Source organism: Electrophorus electricus, chromosome 3 (genome assembly GCF_013358815.1).
Source record: "Electrophorus electricus isolate fEleEle1 chromosome 3, fEleEle1.pri, whole genome shotgun sequence".
Classification (NCBI taxonomy): domain Eukaryota; kingdom Metazoa; phylum Chordata; class Actinopteri; order Gymnotiformes; family Gymnotidae; genus Electrophorus; species Electrophorus electricus.
Genome location: NC_049537.1, coordinates 25,829,186 through 25,846,524, shown reverse-complemented (window position 1 = coordinate 25,846,524; position 17,339 = coordinate 25,829,186). Strand labels below are relative to the sequence as shown.

The 17,339-nt window shown below is 41.5% G+C and overlaps 1 protein-coding gene across 2 annotated transcripts; it reads right to left on the bottom strand.

Moving 5' to 3' along the window:
• Window positions 1–8: 8 nt before the first annotated feature.
• mfsd2b (major facilitator superfamily domain containing 2B) lies at window positions 9–16,089 on the bottom strand. Of its 2 annotated transcripts, none has more exons than XM_026996026.2 (15): window positions 15,995–16,089; window positions 15,243–15,437; window positions 11,113–11,241; window positions 10,724–10,848; window positions 6,964–7,087; window positions 5,256–5,334; window positions 4,567–4,748; window positions 2,966–3,056; window positions 2,557–2,678; window positions 2,190–2,273; window positions 1,798–1,881; window positions 1,448–1,557; window positions 850–993; window positions 532–708; window positions 9–368 (listed from the first exon to the last, which is right to left on the bottom strand). In XM_026996026.2, the coding sequence occupies exons 1-15, from the start codon at window positions 16,052–16,054 to the stop codon at window positions 317–319; spliced, it is 1,758 nt and encodes a 585-aa protein (XP_026851827.2). In that variant the 5' UTR covers window positions 16,055–16,089; the 3' UTR covers window positions 9–316. The 2 variants fall into 2 exon arrangements, with proteins under 2 accessions (XP_026851827.2, XP_026851900.1); XM_026996099.2 differs by having other exon boundaries at window positions 15,942–16,053.
• Window positions 16,090–17,339: the final 1,250 nt, after the last annotated feature.

The following is a 17,339-nucleotide window of genomic DNA, read 5'->3' as shown; positions in this document are numbered from 1 at the left end:
TCTCAACATTATGACCACCAATATATTGTTATTTATTGAGCTTAAAATCAAGCTATTTATAAATATTAATTTCTGAGATCTAAATACATCACATCATAGCTTATTTTTAAAAAAGAAATATACAGTCCCTTCATTTATATAAATTAGTTATAGCATATTGTATATATTCCTTGCCATACATTACAATTTATTACACAGAAACAAAGAAGATGTTTACTTTAAAATGCAGTAGGTTAGGTTTGTCACAGTGTAATGTACACTAACAAGTCTCATCCCAGAGGCAGGCTGGAATCTCATTCTGGGCGGTTTGAAGATTCTATATACTATTGAAGTCTTCTTTGTCGGATCCACAAATTATAGTCTGGTTCCTGAGGAACAAGTGATAATTTAATACACACATATATGTATATATGTAAAGGAATGTCTGATATAATCCTAAAGACAAAGGAACGGGCAAATAAATATACAAGCTGCTAAACATTAACTATATTAAGTGTAAAAGAGTTTCCATGCAGTGCACGGACAGGTTACCTGAGCTCCTCCAGGGCTAGTTTGTTTCGCTGTCTGATATCTTCACTGATTGGGTACAGCAGGAGGATCATCAGGCCAGTGATGATAAAAGCCACTGGGGCAGCACCGATCAGCAGCTTCAAGGTGTAGGCCACGGGTGGAGGCTGTCTGCACGCGCCTGTGTTATAGCCTGCGAACCTATAGCACGGGCAGGATTGGAATTATCGAAGGAACAGATGAAGATGAAGGGGGCTAGACTGGAGGGCCCACAGAAATAAACCCACTGCAGAATTACAGACGGTAGCGAAGGGAAATGATATGTGGTTTGGCAGAACTCACTGTAAACAGAGTGCGGATACGCCCAGAGAGATGCCAGCTGCAAACTTGGTGAAGAAAACGTAGAAGGAGTAGAAGATGGCCTCATGGCCCTTCGAGCTGGGGTTGGCCAGTCGGAAGTCATCCACCACATCTGGCAACATCGACCTGGACAAGAAAAGCAGCATGAGGAGGAGTCTTTTTCCATCGCTTCCCTAGATCATACAAGGACATTGGGAAAGCTGAATCCCTTTTTTAACAGCAAAGATAAAACACTGCAGCATGGAAATTTAGGTGTCAGGAAGGTAATCAAATGTAATGGGTGGAGCAGTTAAAGCAGGGATGTTTTCCAGGTGCAGGACTACTCTCTCTCTGGGTACCTTTCTGTGATTGATTTCACTACAGTGCTTCTCATTTTACTGCTGTGAGCATGTCTTATTCATTCAAACAACACTGAAAGGCCACAGAAATGTCTATAAGTCAACCTTACCACATAATTTACCTAATTTCACACATTTTAAAAAACATCTGAAAGCTAATTTAACAGATATGACATGCAATTCTCATCTCTAACATTCAACATAATTTTCATGACCAGTATGCTGCTTTTTAAGGCTCTCACCATGGTAACAACAGCGATGCAGCTACACTGAGTCCGGAAGACACGGCCACTATGTAAGCCACCACCAGGTTAGGGATGAACACCAGCATCATGGTGAAGGGTATGAACCACTAAACACACAGACAGCAACTCCTTTCAGCAAGATATACTACATTAGGCATATAACAAAGCCACATAGCATGGAGGTTGGTCACTGATCCAACTACATTTTTGAGGTTAAATGGGTGTAATTCGTTTTTCATTTTTATTTCTGTCCACAGTGAGGCAGTGTGCTTTGACAGGGAGAAGCGGAGCTGAACGAGTCAAACAATAAATACACAAATGCTCACAGTTAGATAGAGAATAGTTACCGTAATGCCGCAGAATGCCGCCGTTTTCTTGCCAAACCTCTGCAGAAACCACTCCCAGAAAGGGATGCTTACAGCTGCAGACATCTGGAGAGGGGTAAAAATAATTTTTTTTAAAACATCATATAAGAGCCCTTTTGGTTTAAAATGTGCAAAAGCAAAATAATACTAAAAAATACCATTAACATGTTCTGTCTGATGTAGAATTTTGTGTTTGTATATTTGCCACACATATCAGCTATTAAACTAATACATACTACTTTAGAGGTGCATTGCACATAATAATACTGTATATAGAATTTCACAGTTCATACCATTGATATGGTTGTCAATAAAACTATAGACATAGATGTTTAGGTTGCAGTAGGTGTAGGGTGAATGTACAGTGCTCTCACCAGGATTGTCAGGACTATGTTTTGAAAGTGATTACGAAGGTCCACAGCATATGTGCAGAACAACACAAAGTTGCTCTGTACCAGCTGCAAAGAAACAGGCAGAATTATAACAAAATCCCTTGGTTCAAGGAGAATCCAGCATGCTTCATCCCAAATTACAGTACATGCTGTGTGGCCCAGCGATTAAGCAAACCAGCAGGAGTCGTTGCTGGGACTTTATTTAGTGCAATAGCGCAACCTTGAAGAGAACGTTGGAAGAATGGATGCTTGTGGCTATCGGATTTCTTTTGAATCAAGCCTTAAGGCAGCTCCCTCTCTACCGAGGTTGATCCTCTGATCAAATAAATATTGAATACAATTTCTCTACCTGGATTGCCACGGATATGAAGAGAAAAGCAGCCGTGAGTGTGAGATATGGCCCATGCTTCATCACCAGCACAAAGCCCTTATGGAAAGGAATGGGCTTCTCAGTTTTCGGTGCATAAGGATCTAAATCAGTAAGGAAAATGAGTTTATTAGGCAGTTATTATAAATCAGATCATTGTTTTCCTAATATTTTAACAACATGGGTTTACAATCATTTATCTGATTCAATCAAGTTAAATAAATAAATAATAATTGTAAGGAATCAATTCTGATAAGAATTACAGCATTCTGCCTAAACAAGGACTAGGACTTCAAACACCTCACTCTGATTTTATAGAAAGAGTCTCTGGCACAATTTATTACCAAAATATCTCCAATAATTCCATTAAATATTTAAATCATACACCCACCATCTCTCTCTTTGACTCCCAGGAACATCACCACTGTGCAGATGAGAAACAGTCCTCCAATCACACCTGCAGCAATCATGTACACCTCTTTCTGTGTAGAAAAAAATGAAATAAAGATCCTTAAATCATTCTACTTTATCTTGTTTGTTAAAAAAAAGTTTGTATCACTAACAACAAATGTAACGACTAAATAAAATGTACTTGTAATGGTCTTAAAAGATCTTGTCCTAAAATACTACAAGCATATAAATTATTTTTTCATGGCTCATGGCTCTTGAAATGTTACTTCCATGCAATTCCTAAAATAGAATTTGTCTTTGGCAAGGCAACATAATCATTCCTACAGCTTACAATGAAAATCTTTTTATCCAGGGAATCTGATTTACTTCGATTTTCTCTGAGTACAAGGGCGTCCTTTTGGACAACACTGGAAACAATCATTACATATTTTTCCACTTTCCCTACAGGGTACAATTCAAAACAACACAAGTTGGGATACTGGAGCTAAATACACAGGAAGGCTGAATACAGAAATAATGGACAAAATGGTCTTCCAGTCTTATAACTGCATCTCATTTTTGCTATTGTTATTTAGAACTAAGTGCTTGGGGGTAATAATAATAATAATAATGATGATAATAATAATAATAATAATAATAATAATAATAATAATAATAAAGGTATTAAAGGTTTTAATGGTTCTCTTTAGAATTTTGTTTTAAAAACTGCAGTTTGCAGACACCATACTTTGTGGCCTTGTGAATGAAGGCCAAATCCTTCCAAAAAGTGAAACGCTTTTGATTTGTTCCCCTCAAACAGGAACTGCTCTCCCCTAAAAAAACTCCAACATGTTTGCTGTTTTTCCATGCATGACAGCAAAGTGCTCCTTCATTGGTCCAGATCAAAAGATGGGGTGGGAGAAGGGTGGATCCATTTTAGAGGAGGGTGGCTGGCACACCCATACAGGCATCTGAGGAACGCACAAGGACTGGGTGACTACAGAGGGCCACAGCGACACCAGAGACAGAGCCAACCAGCTAGGGTTTACCCCAAGTCCCGCACTGTGGGGAGACACCCAAGCCTGCTCCAAATAGCTGTGGCTCCTCCTGCTGGTGTGCAATGGGTTTCATCCCCAAAACCACGAGCTTCAGCCCACAGCAGAGCAAGGTTTGTCCATGCACTAGCACTTTCACCGTGACTGGCACAGAAAGCAGCTGTAACTCAACCTAAATAGTCAGACATTGTCAGCAGACATCGTCAGCCCCAGTAACCATGTGGGGAATCTGGTGGGTCTAATGTTTAATGTCTCAGCTCTGTTTCAGATCTCAGTCTCCTGTTTGTGAGCATGTATGCCTGGATGGTGTGTAAATATACTCAGCTTATTTTCTGTAAGCAGGAGGCATTACCTTTGCAGTTCCATTCACAGTAATTTGCAGTCAGATGGCTAGTAGACAGCATTTTCAAAATCAAAAATTGCAATATTGAGATGATTCACGCATGCCAGTCTATTGGCTAGAAGTTCCATGGGTCATGCACCTGCCTCCCACACCCCTACCCCCCAGGGACACAGGAAAGGTCAGTACTGAGCCTGTGAAACCTACTGCATGTGACATGAAGTCGTAGGACAGTGCCACACTTCTGATGACCTCTGCCCCGCTGCTGTTTCCCAGGTGTCCAGCTGAAATGTTGCGATGGGAACAGTGCTTCAGCGTGTGAGCACTTGCTACAATCTGTCCCTGGATGGCTGCACCAAGCAACGTCCCCAGAACCTCCACAGTCATTCCTGCAGTGAGTATACATATAGAGCGATTGGTACAGTACTTTTCAGCCCAAGTCCTTTATATAAGTCTCAAAAGCAAACAGACTTTAGCTTTCAATCATTATTGAAAATGTCATTATATAATAATAATAATTATAATATAATTTAAATCCATTTTAAGTACATGTCCACAACAAGATCTAGAGTTTTTCTGAAATTAAGCAATAAAAGAGCAGGAGTAAATGTGTAAAGCCTAAAACAAGACTGTAAAGTGTAAAGTTGCATATAACTATAATGATTGTGTAGTTTTTCATTTACTTGAATGCAAGCTCATTCTAATTACAGATGGCTAAGATCTGCATTGGATTTGCTATGTCCACTCTCTTCATGCAGAGGATACAGTTTGCTTTTATTTTTGAAGATGATGACATTTTGTTGTTGTCTCAACAATCTCGTGTATTTAGATATTTTACGGGTAGATTCATCAAAACATGACAGTGTGTATGGTGATGTGCTGTACAGTAGCCTTACGGTAGGCTGTAGCTGAGTCTCTCTCCCGTTGGTCTGTGCTCAGGAACATGGTCAGAGCAGAGTAAGGAACATGGAAACACTATGGACAAGAAGGAGAGAGAGAGAATCCATGGCTATTGGGCAGCGAAAGCCACTGAGCATCTCAGTGACAGCACTGAATATTGCTAAAAACAGCACAGCGGCAGCAAAACTAACAAAGACTAAAAGTGCAGACAAAGATTGTGTCTGATGTCGGTGCATTACAAGTCTTTAAGTCTTTAAATCAGAGAAGAAAATACGCATATAAACAGAAAATGTATATAAGGTTTTAGTTTTCTGAGCAACATTAGACATGATCTTTAGACACTGATTCTTAGACATGATACTCAGACAGACAAGAAAAGTGAAAAAGACTCAGTTTGGTGCATTTCCTTCTTCTAACACAGTTCTTCTTCAAGTGCTGTTATCAAGCTTTTAGCATGTTTCTTTATTGTGAAGAAGATGCTTAATCTAAGGAAACCACCGCTCTGAGGTGTCTTTCCCAACAAACCCTTCCACAATGTTAGCTTCCCTTCACTTTGTAACTTTGTAACACACACACACACACACACACACACACACACACAAACTGAAAACCTCAGGCAAGCCCTGCGGCAGACCAGTGATCCAAAACACTACCAAAATAAATGTGTCCAGAGAGCCTACCCAGCTCAATCTGTGTTCTATAAAGCAACCAATGCCATTTGGCTAGGGGACCAGTTAAGACTTCCATCTAGTGCATTTTGACCTGTTTGGAGGAAGTAACTCAAATGAAAGCCAAACAGTCTGATTATGGGTAATGGAGTAATGAAGCGTGGGAGCAGTATTCAGAGTGCACTGCCTCTGATGATGGAAGCAGCTGCTGGTTCCCAGCCTGGCACTTAAAGACAATGGAGGGTGCTATAAGAGGAAACCGGCATTTACCCTCTCTGGCGGTTTCTGGCCACCTCTACTGTGTACTTATCAAGGAGTTAAAATGACTCGTCATTACAGCGTGGGCTTCTGTGGTCAGAGTGGCTTTCCCCATTCCAGCAAACACTGGTTGGAGCCACCGAGGGCAGTGGCAAAAGATTTAGCCCAGACCTTAGTGACAACGGACAAACACAAGTAAATCATGAAAGTAAAAGACAAAGTTCAGAGAGGCCGAGCTACACAGCATCTTGGGCAGAATTGTGGAGTGATATTTGAAGCCTCCGTTTAGGGTCATTAAAGAATGTATTTGTCATCACCTGTTTAATGTTTGTTTATTTTTATTTGTTGGCGGCATGAATATGAGGACGGCAAGCCCAAAGCAAGGTTGTTTCATCAGAAATCAGGATTAGTTTAGCATGTGAAAAGTACAGGGCCAGCAGAGCATAAGCAGATGGTCAGAGTTTTGCCCTCAAAATGCCTCAGGGCTAAACGATAGCGTGTGCGGTGCTTTTTCCCAATAGATTATTATGATTAAGATCATGTCAAAGATGGCAGAGAATGGATAAATTCTCTAATATCCTCCAGTGATCTTTCCAGTGCTATATTCTTTTCTGGAATTTGTTCATGATTAAAAATACGGTAGCATCTCCATTTGCAATGTTGTGCATTGCTTAACTGCTAAAATAGAGTAAAAATGTATGATAACATCCTCACTTCTACGTGTTTCTGCTGCAGTGTCCCAAACTGTAATGTAACTGTGAATGTGACAAGCACTTACTGTGATAAGTGTTTGGTAGAGGCAGTAGAAAGCAAGATACCAGATGAACCTTCCACTGGAGAAAGGCGGGACAAACCACAAGTAGAAGTAGGACACTACCACAAATGGGGTGCAGCCCACCATCCTAAGGAAGGAAAGGAAAGATTATTATCCGGTTGAACCAGAACCAATCATCAACTGTTGCACTCGGCGTCACAAAGTTACCTGGGAAATATGAAAAAGTAAAATCTATAATGGGTGTTAAAAGGTTTTTCAAACATAATATAACATTTCTATGCCTACAAAATTCATATCAACCCAGTTTAGGATTCCTAACAAACATTTTAATTTATAATTTAGTGTATTGCAGATATTCTTTCTAACATTAATGTTACTACAGATATACTGTCTAAGATTTATGGTATTGCAGAGTAATACCTGTCTTACATGTACTGTAGATATCCTGTGTAACTGCTGATTTTGCACAAGTTTTGCATTTGTTGTAAAAGCTGATCTGTGTATGTGAGAGAATGTTCACTGAAAGAGAATTCATTTGTATGTTGTCGGTTAAGATGCTAGTATACGCTACTGCAGCCCTGCCTACCACAGGATTGCGAAGCCACAAAACCATGTGCTTTTTTTCAGCTCAGTCCAGGTGACACATATCTCGTTGGGGAGGAATTCTGCTGTGTATCGGACCTTTCAGGATGAGGCCAAATGTATATAATTAATCAAAATACAAAGTCACTATAGTGACATTATAGCATTATAGCATTATAGTTAAAAGAGCAGGTTCACAGACCATAATGACAGATTTACCACGATTTTTAGCATTGGTGTCAAGTGTTGATCCTTTCACTTGCCTTCATAATGTCACGTACGGCCCCTCCTCCCATATGTCTCCCCGTGTGTGCATGTGTGTGTGTTTGTCTGTATGGCCACGCCCACCTTGTGTTTCACACCTGCTCCTCGTGGTGTATCGTTAGTGTGTGTGTACATAAGTCTTTTGTCCAAATGTGAATATTGTTGATGTTTAGCCGATAGCCTGAGTGCTGCATCTTTGTTGTGTTGAGTTGTGTCACAATAAACGTATGTTTCAGTTTTACGCGACTCGTCCCCGCATCCTGCTAGAACTCAGTGTCACAGGAACATCGACCACTGAGGAATGCCTGGGATGAGAAATGAAAAAAGGAAGGGAAAGAAGGGAAGTGACCGCCCCCCCCCACAGCCCTTGCAGGGAAGCCCCCCGTGTTCTAGGGCACCTTGCTGACTCCCACAATAGGGGAGAGTGGTCCAGGTGAGAGTGGTCCAGGTGAGTGTGGTCCAGGTGAGAGTGGTCCAGGTGAGAGTGGTCCAGGTGAGTGTGGTGGAGGTGCAGAAGCGGGTGAGTAGTACAGAACCACGTCTGGCTACCAGGACAGGTATAATGATTTCCAGTCCTCGGAGGTAGACTCCGTGGACTCCTCCAATCCCGTGGAGAGACCTTCGCTCATCCTGGCCTCGCTCCATGGGTCCACAACAGGGGAGGAACCCACTGGACAATATTGGGTGGGCCATGGGTATGGTCTGGGGTTGGATTCTGCTGAGTCCTACAGAGACCAGCTGGACTATGAGAACCGGCACTCGGAGGTGGACTCCGCTGGGTCCTACGACCCCTACATGAACTATAATGAGGGCTACGCTGAGTACGGAGAGGAATGCAGCGATGTTAGCCTGCGGACAGACTTGGAGTTCGACCGTGGGGAGGAGCCCGCAATGGAGGTGGAGGAGGTCCTCCGTAGGGGCCCTCCCTCTGTCATTGACACTGAATCTGCAGACTCCCGGAGCGAGGAGCCTCCAGCACCTAAGAGACTGCCCAAGGCTCCGCCTAGGAGGTGTGGCTTGGGAGCAGGCAAACTATCCCATGCGGCATAAAGAGAAGCGACCATGTTCGAGGAGGAAACTCCCTCTACTAGGGCATACAGCCCCGGAACTCGTGCGCCCATACCTAAGCCTCGAAGATGCAAGGGGGAGGCGACACCACTACTCACCCCAGAGACAGCAAAGTAACTGGTACGCCTCCTGAAACGGGTGCGCGGAAGTCACCGCCCCCCAAATCAGCGAGGGGCGATTCCCCACAGGCGGGTGGGACTCCAGCCCAGCCGAAGTGTGGGGGACACACCGGGGCTCCTGCCAGCTTCTCGGGACTCTTTAACAGTCCTTTATGTAGTTTTGTACCCGTCCCTGTCACTGTGTCTGTCCTCATCGCATTGTCTGTTCGTTTTACGTGGCTCGTCCCCGCATCCTGATATAACTCCCCAGCGTCACACATAATACTTCTGTTGCAATGAAACATGCACAGATTACCTAAACAAAACCTTTCTGAGAACGCATGCCCTGAGATCAATAACCTCTTGTTGTGTTATTTATTTCCGTAGATGATAAAACAACTGGGGGAACGGACCTACGGGGAGAGAAAAGAAAACAGAGAGTGGCCAGTTGTGGCAGAATCCACCCTGCCTTCGTGCAAAGTGAGACGGCCTCTTTACTGCCCCATTAGTTGTCTGGTCACACAAAGGGCCCACAGTGTCAGAGAGGGAGGGCCAGGGGCTGGATGGCCATCCTAGGTAACATACTAAAATACGTAATAAAATACTCATGAGGGTGCATGCACGTGTGCACAAACAGAAACAAACGGCCATAACATAAGCACTTGCACCCACAAACCCACAAACGCAAATATCCCTAAACACACCAATCGCACGTGAAAAAGTAATTTTAGAAATCAATTTAATTGTCACCCTGCAAAACGGTGTCTTCATGTTTTTTTAAGTGGGGGGTGGTAGAGTGGTATCTCTTTAGCGCACTGGAAGCATTTAAAACTTCATTACAGAACATAGTAATTAAAATGAATTACATCAGGCAGGCATGGTGAACATAGTTTATATGTTTCTATGATACTAAAATTTGATACGGTGAAGCATGAGTAAGATGAGTAAGAGACCTGTAATAACACTACACACATCTCACTTTCAAGGCTAAAGCATTTGATTACATTATCCACCTTTGAAGAGCTCACATGTGAGATGAGATGATCTTTCATGTATACTTTTGTGGAGTACAATTTTGATTATGGCATTCTTAAATGTTTAGCTGAGTTCTACTTAAGGTGGTGTGGCACTTGTGTTAACGTGTATTCCCTCGATAACCTTGGCGCCTTACAAAGGGGCTGTCCCAGAATTTGGCGTGTTATCTAAAGGTTCCCCTCAACATTTAGATGTGGTGCACTGGCATAATAAACAAGAATGTCAAGGTTCCAGACGAGCGAGGCAGATGTGTTCCTGTATGTTGGTGTGGACCCAAACCCTAACAATTTCCTCTCTGCCAGTGTAATGTCACACCCCAGTGACATTAGAGCTTCCTTTCAGACTACCATTTATGGTACTGAAGTCCGTGTCCTCAGAGTGCATTGCAAGGAGGGTCCACTGACTAGCCTCAGTACAATCTCCATTAGTAGGTGTAAGTTGATCTTTTGTCTGTAATATTTGTCCTGAGTTTCCTTGTACAATCAGTGATTTCATACATAAGGATTGTAGCAAATACATGTCAGCATGAGAAAATTCTTGCCCTTCCTCATCACCAAACATGCGCTTGAGGCTAAGGGTGTGAAGTTTGGGTGTGTTTCAAATAAATGGCATGCCTTCACTGTAAACAACAAAACACCCTGTGCAACAATGTTCAATCAGGGTTTTTTTTGTTTTTGTTTGTTTTGGGGTTTTTTTTTGTAGGCATGTAGACTTACCATGGCATGAGTCGGCCAATTCTTGTCCACCTGCTTTTAGTGACAAAGAACCCCACAATAGGGTCAGAAACTGCACCCCAGGCTTTACCGATGAACAACACCATGGAGGCCTGGAAAGGAATTATCTGTGGAAGAGAGGACACTGTCATTACCGATAGGCATCAATACCAGTGATAATGACTGCTGATTCAGACCCACTCGAAGCGGGGACAATTCATGCCCAAAATATGCTATTGCACCATCTGACAGTCCTACTGGTATTTTTAGATTTTACATCATGGTGTAAAAATGAATCAGATCTGCATTACTAACGAGAACATTCATTATGGTTATTTCCTTAGAAGAGACTGAATGCATTAAAGTATTTGGGGAATTCATTCACACCCTACCTGTGCAACATCCAGCAGGTATATCTGTAGGAAAAAATCAATGGCACTTCCGGCGACCTGGTTAGGGGCCCCGCCGATAGCGAAACAAAGCTTGTTACACACCGAGAGTTTCTGTTGCTCCAGATGGTTCTGCAAACAAAGATAACAATACAAACTCATAAACAAATCTAATGTGATACATTAACTTGATTCCATGTGATAATACGAGTACCATTTAGAAGCTTAATATTCAGCTAATTACTAAGCGACTAATGTGCATAAAGCCCATGGGACAGGTGACAAAGGAGGAGGTCTCATGGGCAGATGACCAGTGAAAGTGCGATTATGATGCACTTCTGGATGAAAATACACTAACACAGGATTCTTATCATGACATCACAGTAGAAATGGAACATCTAGAATCAACAGATAAGCATATAGCTTCAGAACATTAAATCGTTTCAGTCCCTCCACACCTCTAGGTCATTTAGATGTGGAAAAGATAGTGCAGACACAGCTATTTCGCAGAGCTGTTTATTGCCTGTTTGATATTGTAAAACCTGTAGTCTGTAGAATTGTAAGTAAGGTGGTGTCTGAGAATTGAAACCATTCACTGAGCTACGCTTTAAAACTATTGAATAGCTGGTCAGGAACACTATCTATGCGCAGCTATCTCTGTAGCTCATTACAGAGGTTTTGGGTGATATGTATAACATATGGTTCTCGGATGTGGTCACTACTCTGATGTTTCCAGCTTATGGGTGGGATCGGCTAATCCCCCAACCTTGTAATCAGAATTCATCTTCCTCTACTGGTTTGGAAATATTTTAAAACCATGCCTGCCAATCAAAAAGACACTCCCAAAACTACAAAAGGCTAAGTTCTGCATGTGCGTTTCTGTACGCGTCTGTGGGTGTCAATGATTTTCATATATTCACCCTTGACCCTTGTCTCCAAATGTGTGCAGAAAAAAATAATAAATGTAGGTCTATGAGGTTGTGTGTGGTGGAATGTGTATATGTCTTTACGGAGTATGGAAAAGAGAGCCTTATAACACATTAAAGTAAAGGCTAAGGTTCACCACAGCTCAAAAGGCTTTATATTTATGAGCCTTCTCAAGATGCTGGAGACAGTCAAACAGACATAGGGTGGCTGAAGTTACCGCTGCCAAGGCCATCCTAAAGCCTGTATGTCTGCCCTTCACCCAGATCCCTGCTCCACAGCCTGAACCTGCCTTGGCTGTTATGTACACCCTGTCCCTCCACAGGGCGGCTGAGTCTGAAAAGGGCAACAAACCAACCACAGAGGGCAACGCCGAACGGCCTTCAAAAGACACTATAATTAACTGGTTGATCTTTTATTTTCTCTCTCTGTTCCTCTCCCTCTCTCGTTGTCTCTGTGTTGAAAAGAAATTGATGACTTCTATAAGCACAACTATCAAGAGGTTGCCATGCAATTATTTAAAATGAAGGCGAGTCTGGCGTTGAGATCAAAGAAAGCAGGCGTTCAAGTGAAATCCAACTTCTGAATGTATGCTCTCTGTTCTTTACACGACAATTAGTCCACAGTAGGAAGTTAGTATAGTTACCTTTTTAGTACTATAGCTTTTTAAATCCAGATTCCCCAGCTTTATCATTTTTAAACTCTTTGATAATTCTCACATTTTACATAAATAAAATTAAAATAATTTTTTATATAGATGTTATTAAGAAACCCGCACATGATTTCATTTCATGAATGTGCCAAGAACTGGATGTATACTGTCAACTAACCCACTCATTTGCAGCATGAGGTCAACATAGATCACTCTTTCTCACAAACTTTGCCAAGGTCTTGTCATGACAGACATAAACAGGAAATCACTCAGTGTCTGGGCACAAAATATCTGAATTCCTCACAGATAGCACACTCTACAAACTGCCTAAAAGGACTATAGGACCAAACGCACACCTGGGACAATCGGGAGACACAAAACCAACTAGGTACTTTCCAGATATAGACATAGAAAACATCAAAGAGGGTGAGACTGAAAAATCACGAGACATCTCAAAATCATAGGACATCCCTTGTCACATCTCATAACCATCAGAAAAGTAGTGTCAGTAGCACTTATTTGTTTGGGGGTTTTTTTCTTGGGTTTCCTTGCCAAATATCTTTATATTGGCTTGCTGTTAGTCATGTGACTGACCACACTGCTAGACACCAAGCTTGCCATGACCTAAGAATAGAAAGGAATCGCTACTGTGGATCAGATAAATGTAGAAAAGGGCTCTTTTTCTGCTGTAATCAAAGCTTGTCATGAAGTCTTCAACTGAAAATCTAGATAAACAATGTCACATAGCTCAGGTCTACGTGTAATCTGTGTCCGGAGATCCAACTCTAAGAAAGAAATGTAATTACAATGAATCCATTTTATTTTTCACTCTCTGTCCTACAGCTGATGCGCTAAGCTGATTGTGCATGGTGCATGCTGGCATGCTGGTAGAATAGGATGACATAATGAGGGGTTTAAAGGTTTATGACTGTTGGGATTTGTCAGCAAATTTCATCAGTGTACCAGCAAAGTCAAATTCTTCTAGAATTTTCATGGCACTCCCACTTACTGTTTCTAGTGCACCAATCACTATACCTAATATCTCAGTATTGTTCCAGAAATAATATTATTCCAGAAACCTCCAGAAATTTGCAATGTAGTGCCATTGTTATATATCACTTCCACATAGAAGTATCCTGCAAAGAGGTATGTAAGAGTTGTGTGTGTGTGTATGGGTGTGTGTGTGTGTGTACTTTACTACAATTTTGAATCTCTCTCTCTCTCTCTCTCTCTCTCTCTCTCTCTCTCTCTCTTTCTCGCGCGCTGTTTATACACTGCCTTTACACCCGTCACAGAGATTTATATCGTCAGGATAATTCAATTCCCTTGAATTGATTTTGGTTGATTGCATAGTTGACCACAAGGGGTCTCTATCTCTTTCGTGATAGAACGTGCATGAACAAGAGGTATATTGGTGGGTTTTTTTCCTCCGTATCATTACTGAAACACGCAAAACTACCCGTTCTGCTTTGCTACAGAATGCGAGGGCTACCCAGAGGACCACTATTAGGCAAAGCCCGAATGATATTTCACTTAGTAGCTCTCACAGCGCCCTGCTGTTTCCCAGACTGCTCAACACGCACTTCTATCTGCAGAATGAAATGGTAAGTTCGTTTAGACGTCTATCACTACATGCTATTCTGGGACAGATGCACTGCATTCACGCGCTGCACGATTAGCTCCCAGCGGTGGAGCTTTTCTCCACCGTGCCTAAGAGAACAGAATTTGCTCTGATTGTGCTTGCAGGACCACGAATGCCTACATTTTAGCTGGATTAACAAATATGGAAAATATCAATGATGCATTTGGTAAATAATAATAATATAATATAATATAATATAATAATAGAACATAAGTAGCATTTGACATCACATTTATGGACATACGTGCATATAATGTTAATTAAATTATACAGTGTAAATCACATTCAAAGTCAAGTGCATAAATATGTACCACAATATAACAAAAATAATTAGAGATAATTGAACTCCTGCACACCGGACATGAGTTAAAATTACATATCACACAAGATATAAACATCGTGCATTATTTTTTTTTTAAATTGCGATTTCTATTAATTTGCACACAGCGATATAACTTCGTCACCGTGTACAACATTAAGAAAACAGGGTGGATAATAGAATAAAACACAGTTATGAGACTTAAGCGCAGCCTTGCCATGCTCAGAGATATTAGTCATTTCATGAAACTAGTCAGTTATACATACTGTTGAGTTTCACTGTGTCATCTAAACAACCCGAGGGCATTTATGCTGGAAAGGGATCAGAAAGTACCACAAGCATTCCTTGTAGTCATTAAAACAAACCTTTCCACATACCGCTAAAAAATCCACCCGTGCGGCAATATTCAGACTCGTTTCATAACGTTGAACAAAAGCGCGAACCGATTTTTAACAGTAGCAGAACAAAACTAATGTTTATTTCTACCCCGTTCTGTTGTCCTACTCAATCCACGCATCACCGAAGCTGACATTTAAAATGAATTACAAGCAGCACAGTTGCCAAGCTTTTTCAGAGAAGAAGCTCATATTCCTCACCTGCACTGAGCCCTTGGCGAAGTCAGGTTCGCCGTGCTTCACCACGAGCTTGTCCTCTGAACTGTCCACCGCCTTTTTCCCCTTGGCCATGACTCTGCTAATGACAGGTCGAACGACGGCTGCTCGTCTTTTCTGTCCCTTGGTGATAGTCGCGGTCTTCCAGGATTCTTTCACATGCCGCTTCCGATCTTTGGCCTGGGGCCAGAGAGGGAAGTACAAGCTCCGACTCAGGCTCACTCTAACATACGCGCACAATTGCGCACCTTATTTTTGCCGCTCAGGAAGAGTCAGCCTGTCAGCGTTTCCTATCTGAGCCCAATGTAACACAAAAACTTACACAAGGCTCACACACAGGCGTAATTATCAGCATCCTACAAAGGCCAATGCACAGTGGAAACATAAACTTACATAGGCAACCTTAAAAACGACTGTCGTAGAAAAGGTCATGACAAGTCCACAACAAAGTTGAATTTCTTTCTCTCTTTTTTTGGCCTGTCTCTAGATTACTCGTCTGATTATGTAATATTTCAATCCGTAAAATTTTATATATATATATATATATATATATATATATATATATATATATATATATATATATATATATATATATATATATAAGCAATTATTTTTACTTCGACATTCGATATTTTAGCTTCGATATTTTCGAGGTAAGTGCCACCTTTCTCTGGTACTACTCACGTAACGTCAGTCGAATTAAACGGCAGTCCCCACGCTATAGCAGAATGTCTGACCTGGGTGATGGAGAGGGCTAAGCGACGGTAGCGCACGCAACCTGCGCTATGCGGGATCATCCAAGATGAAGGAATGGTGACTGCAGGGGCTGACAGTGCCTCCCAGCGATGGAAAGCATGCATAGATTTTAAACGGAGCGCGCTAAAGGCACTTTGGACTTTTTGTTGTTGCTGTTGTTCTGTGAGGTAATCTGCCTCATGCTAATTTCCTAGTCAGACCGTTTGCGACTCTTTTGCCAACGTCTTTTTAAGTGCCACGACACCCGTAGGTTCACGCTTACGCGTCGTATTCCGTTACAGTTCTTTCTCTTGATTGCTCCGATCGTGAAAACGGTGATTTAGCCGTAGGTGTCCGGACATGGAACATAAAGTTCGCATATCGCAGCTGTTCTAGCTGCGTTATAAAATACCTTTTGGACAGATAATTCAATTACTCTGATACATAAAGATGATGGTTTTAAGCAATGAAAAAGTATCAAAACACCAAGCTGTAGGTTGTGTAATTTCCTGTAAGCTGATGTGTCTTTTAACAAAAAGAAATCGGCTGCAATTTAAATATAGTCAAAGAAATATGAACATGGATATAACTGTAACATACATTTAGTGCAGATTGTACAAACAAGGGCAATGCCAAGGCAGAATACTAGTTTATGGCTGATTAAGACAAAACCACAAATGACAGTTTTGAGATGGCAGAATTCCAAATAGTTTTTACTTAAGAAAAAAAATATATTGCTTGACTTCCTTGTGGACCAGGAAATTAGCCATATGCTCTGCATTATGTGTACAGATCTACAGAATAACTAACCAGCCATGAAAAGCATGATACACAGAATGTGTATCATATTTTCAATGTGGTTTGAAAAGTAAAATTCCATTAATTCTCTGTAATGAATATACATGTCTGCATGGAAACACGATTAGTCAGGTAAAGGCTATTAAGTAGGAAGCCATCCACTGAACTCTTCACATGTTCAATGACAGGTCATCTATCTTTCCTTTTTAAATATTGAACATGAACCAGTAACTTAATGGGGCATTATTATAAGTAGAGGGAGGAAAATGTTCTAAAGCCATTCAAGCTTAAAGCAAGTATCGGGCGCAAGTAAACTAGGTTACAAAAGGATGAAACCTCTACCCACTTTAAAACAGTGGATTATAGAACACAGGCAGGGGTTTATCATTTAGTAAATTTATTGCAAGCAGAGGTCTGTACAAAAGAACTTCTTGCTTAGGCAAGGTGCATATATGTTAAATAAATTCTGCCTCAATGCTCATAACACAAATCAGCAAAACAATCTCGCTCATTATCATTCGATGCCCCCCCCCCCCCCCACACACACAC

What these genes read in the sequence shown, in the direction of transcription:
- mfsd2b (XM_026996026.2), bottom strand. Translation starts at nt 16,054, where the DNA reads ATGATCCCGCATAGCGCAGGTTGCGTGCGCTACCGTCGCTTAGCCCTC. An exon ending in ATTGGCCGACTCATGCCATG is followed by an intron (nt 7,088 to 10,723) that starts GTAAGTCTACAT and finishes TTCCTTCCTTAG; the next exon opens with GATGGTGGGCTGCACCCCAT. An exon ending in CGGCATTCTGCGGCATTACG is followed by an intron (nt 1,558 to 1,797) that starts GTAACTATTCTC and finishes CTGTGTGTTTAG; the next exon opens with TGGTTCATACCCTTCACCAT.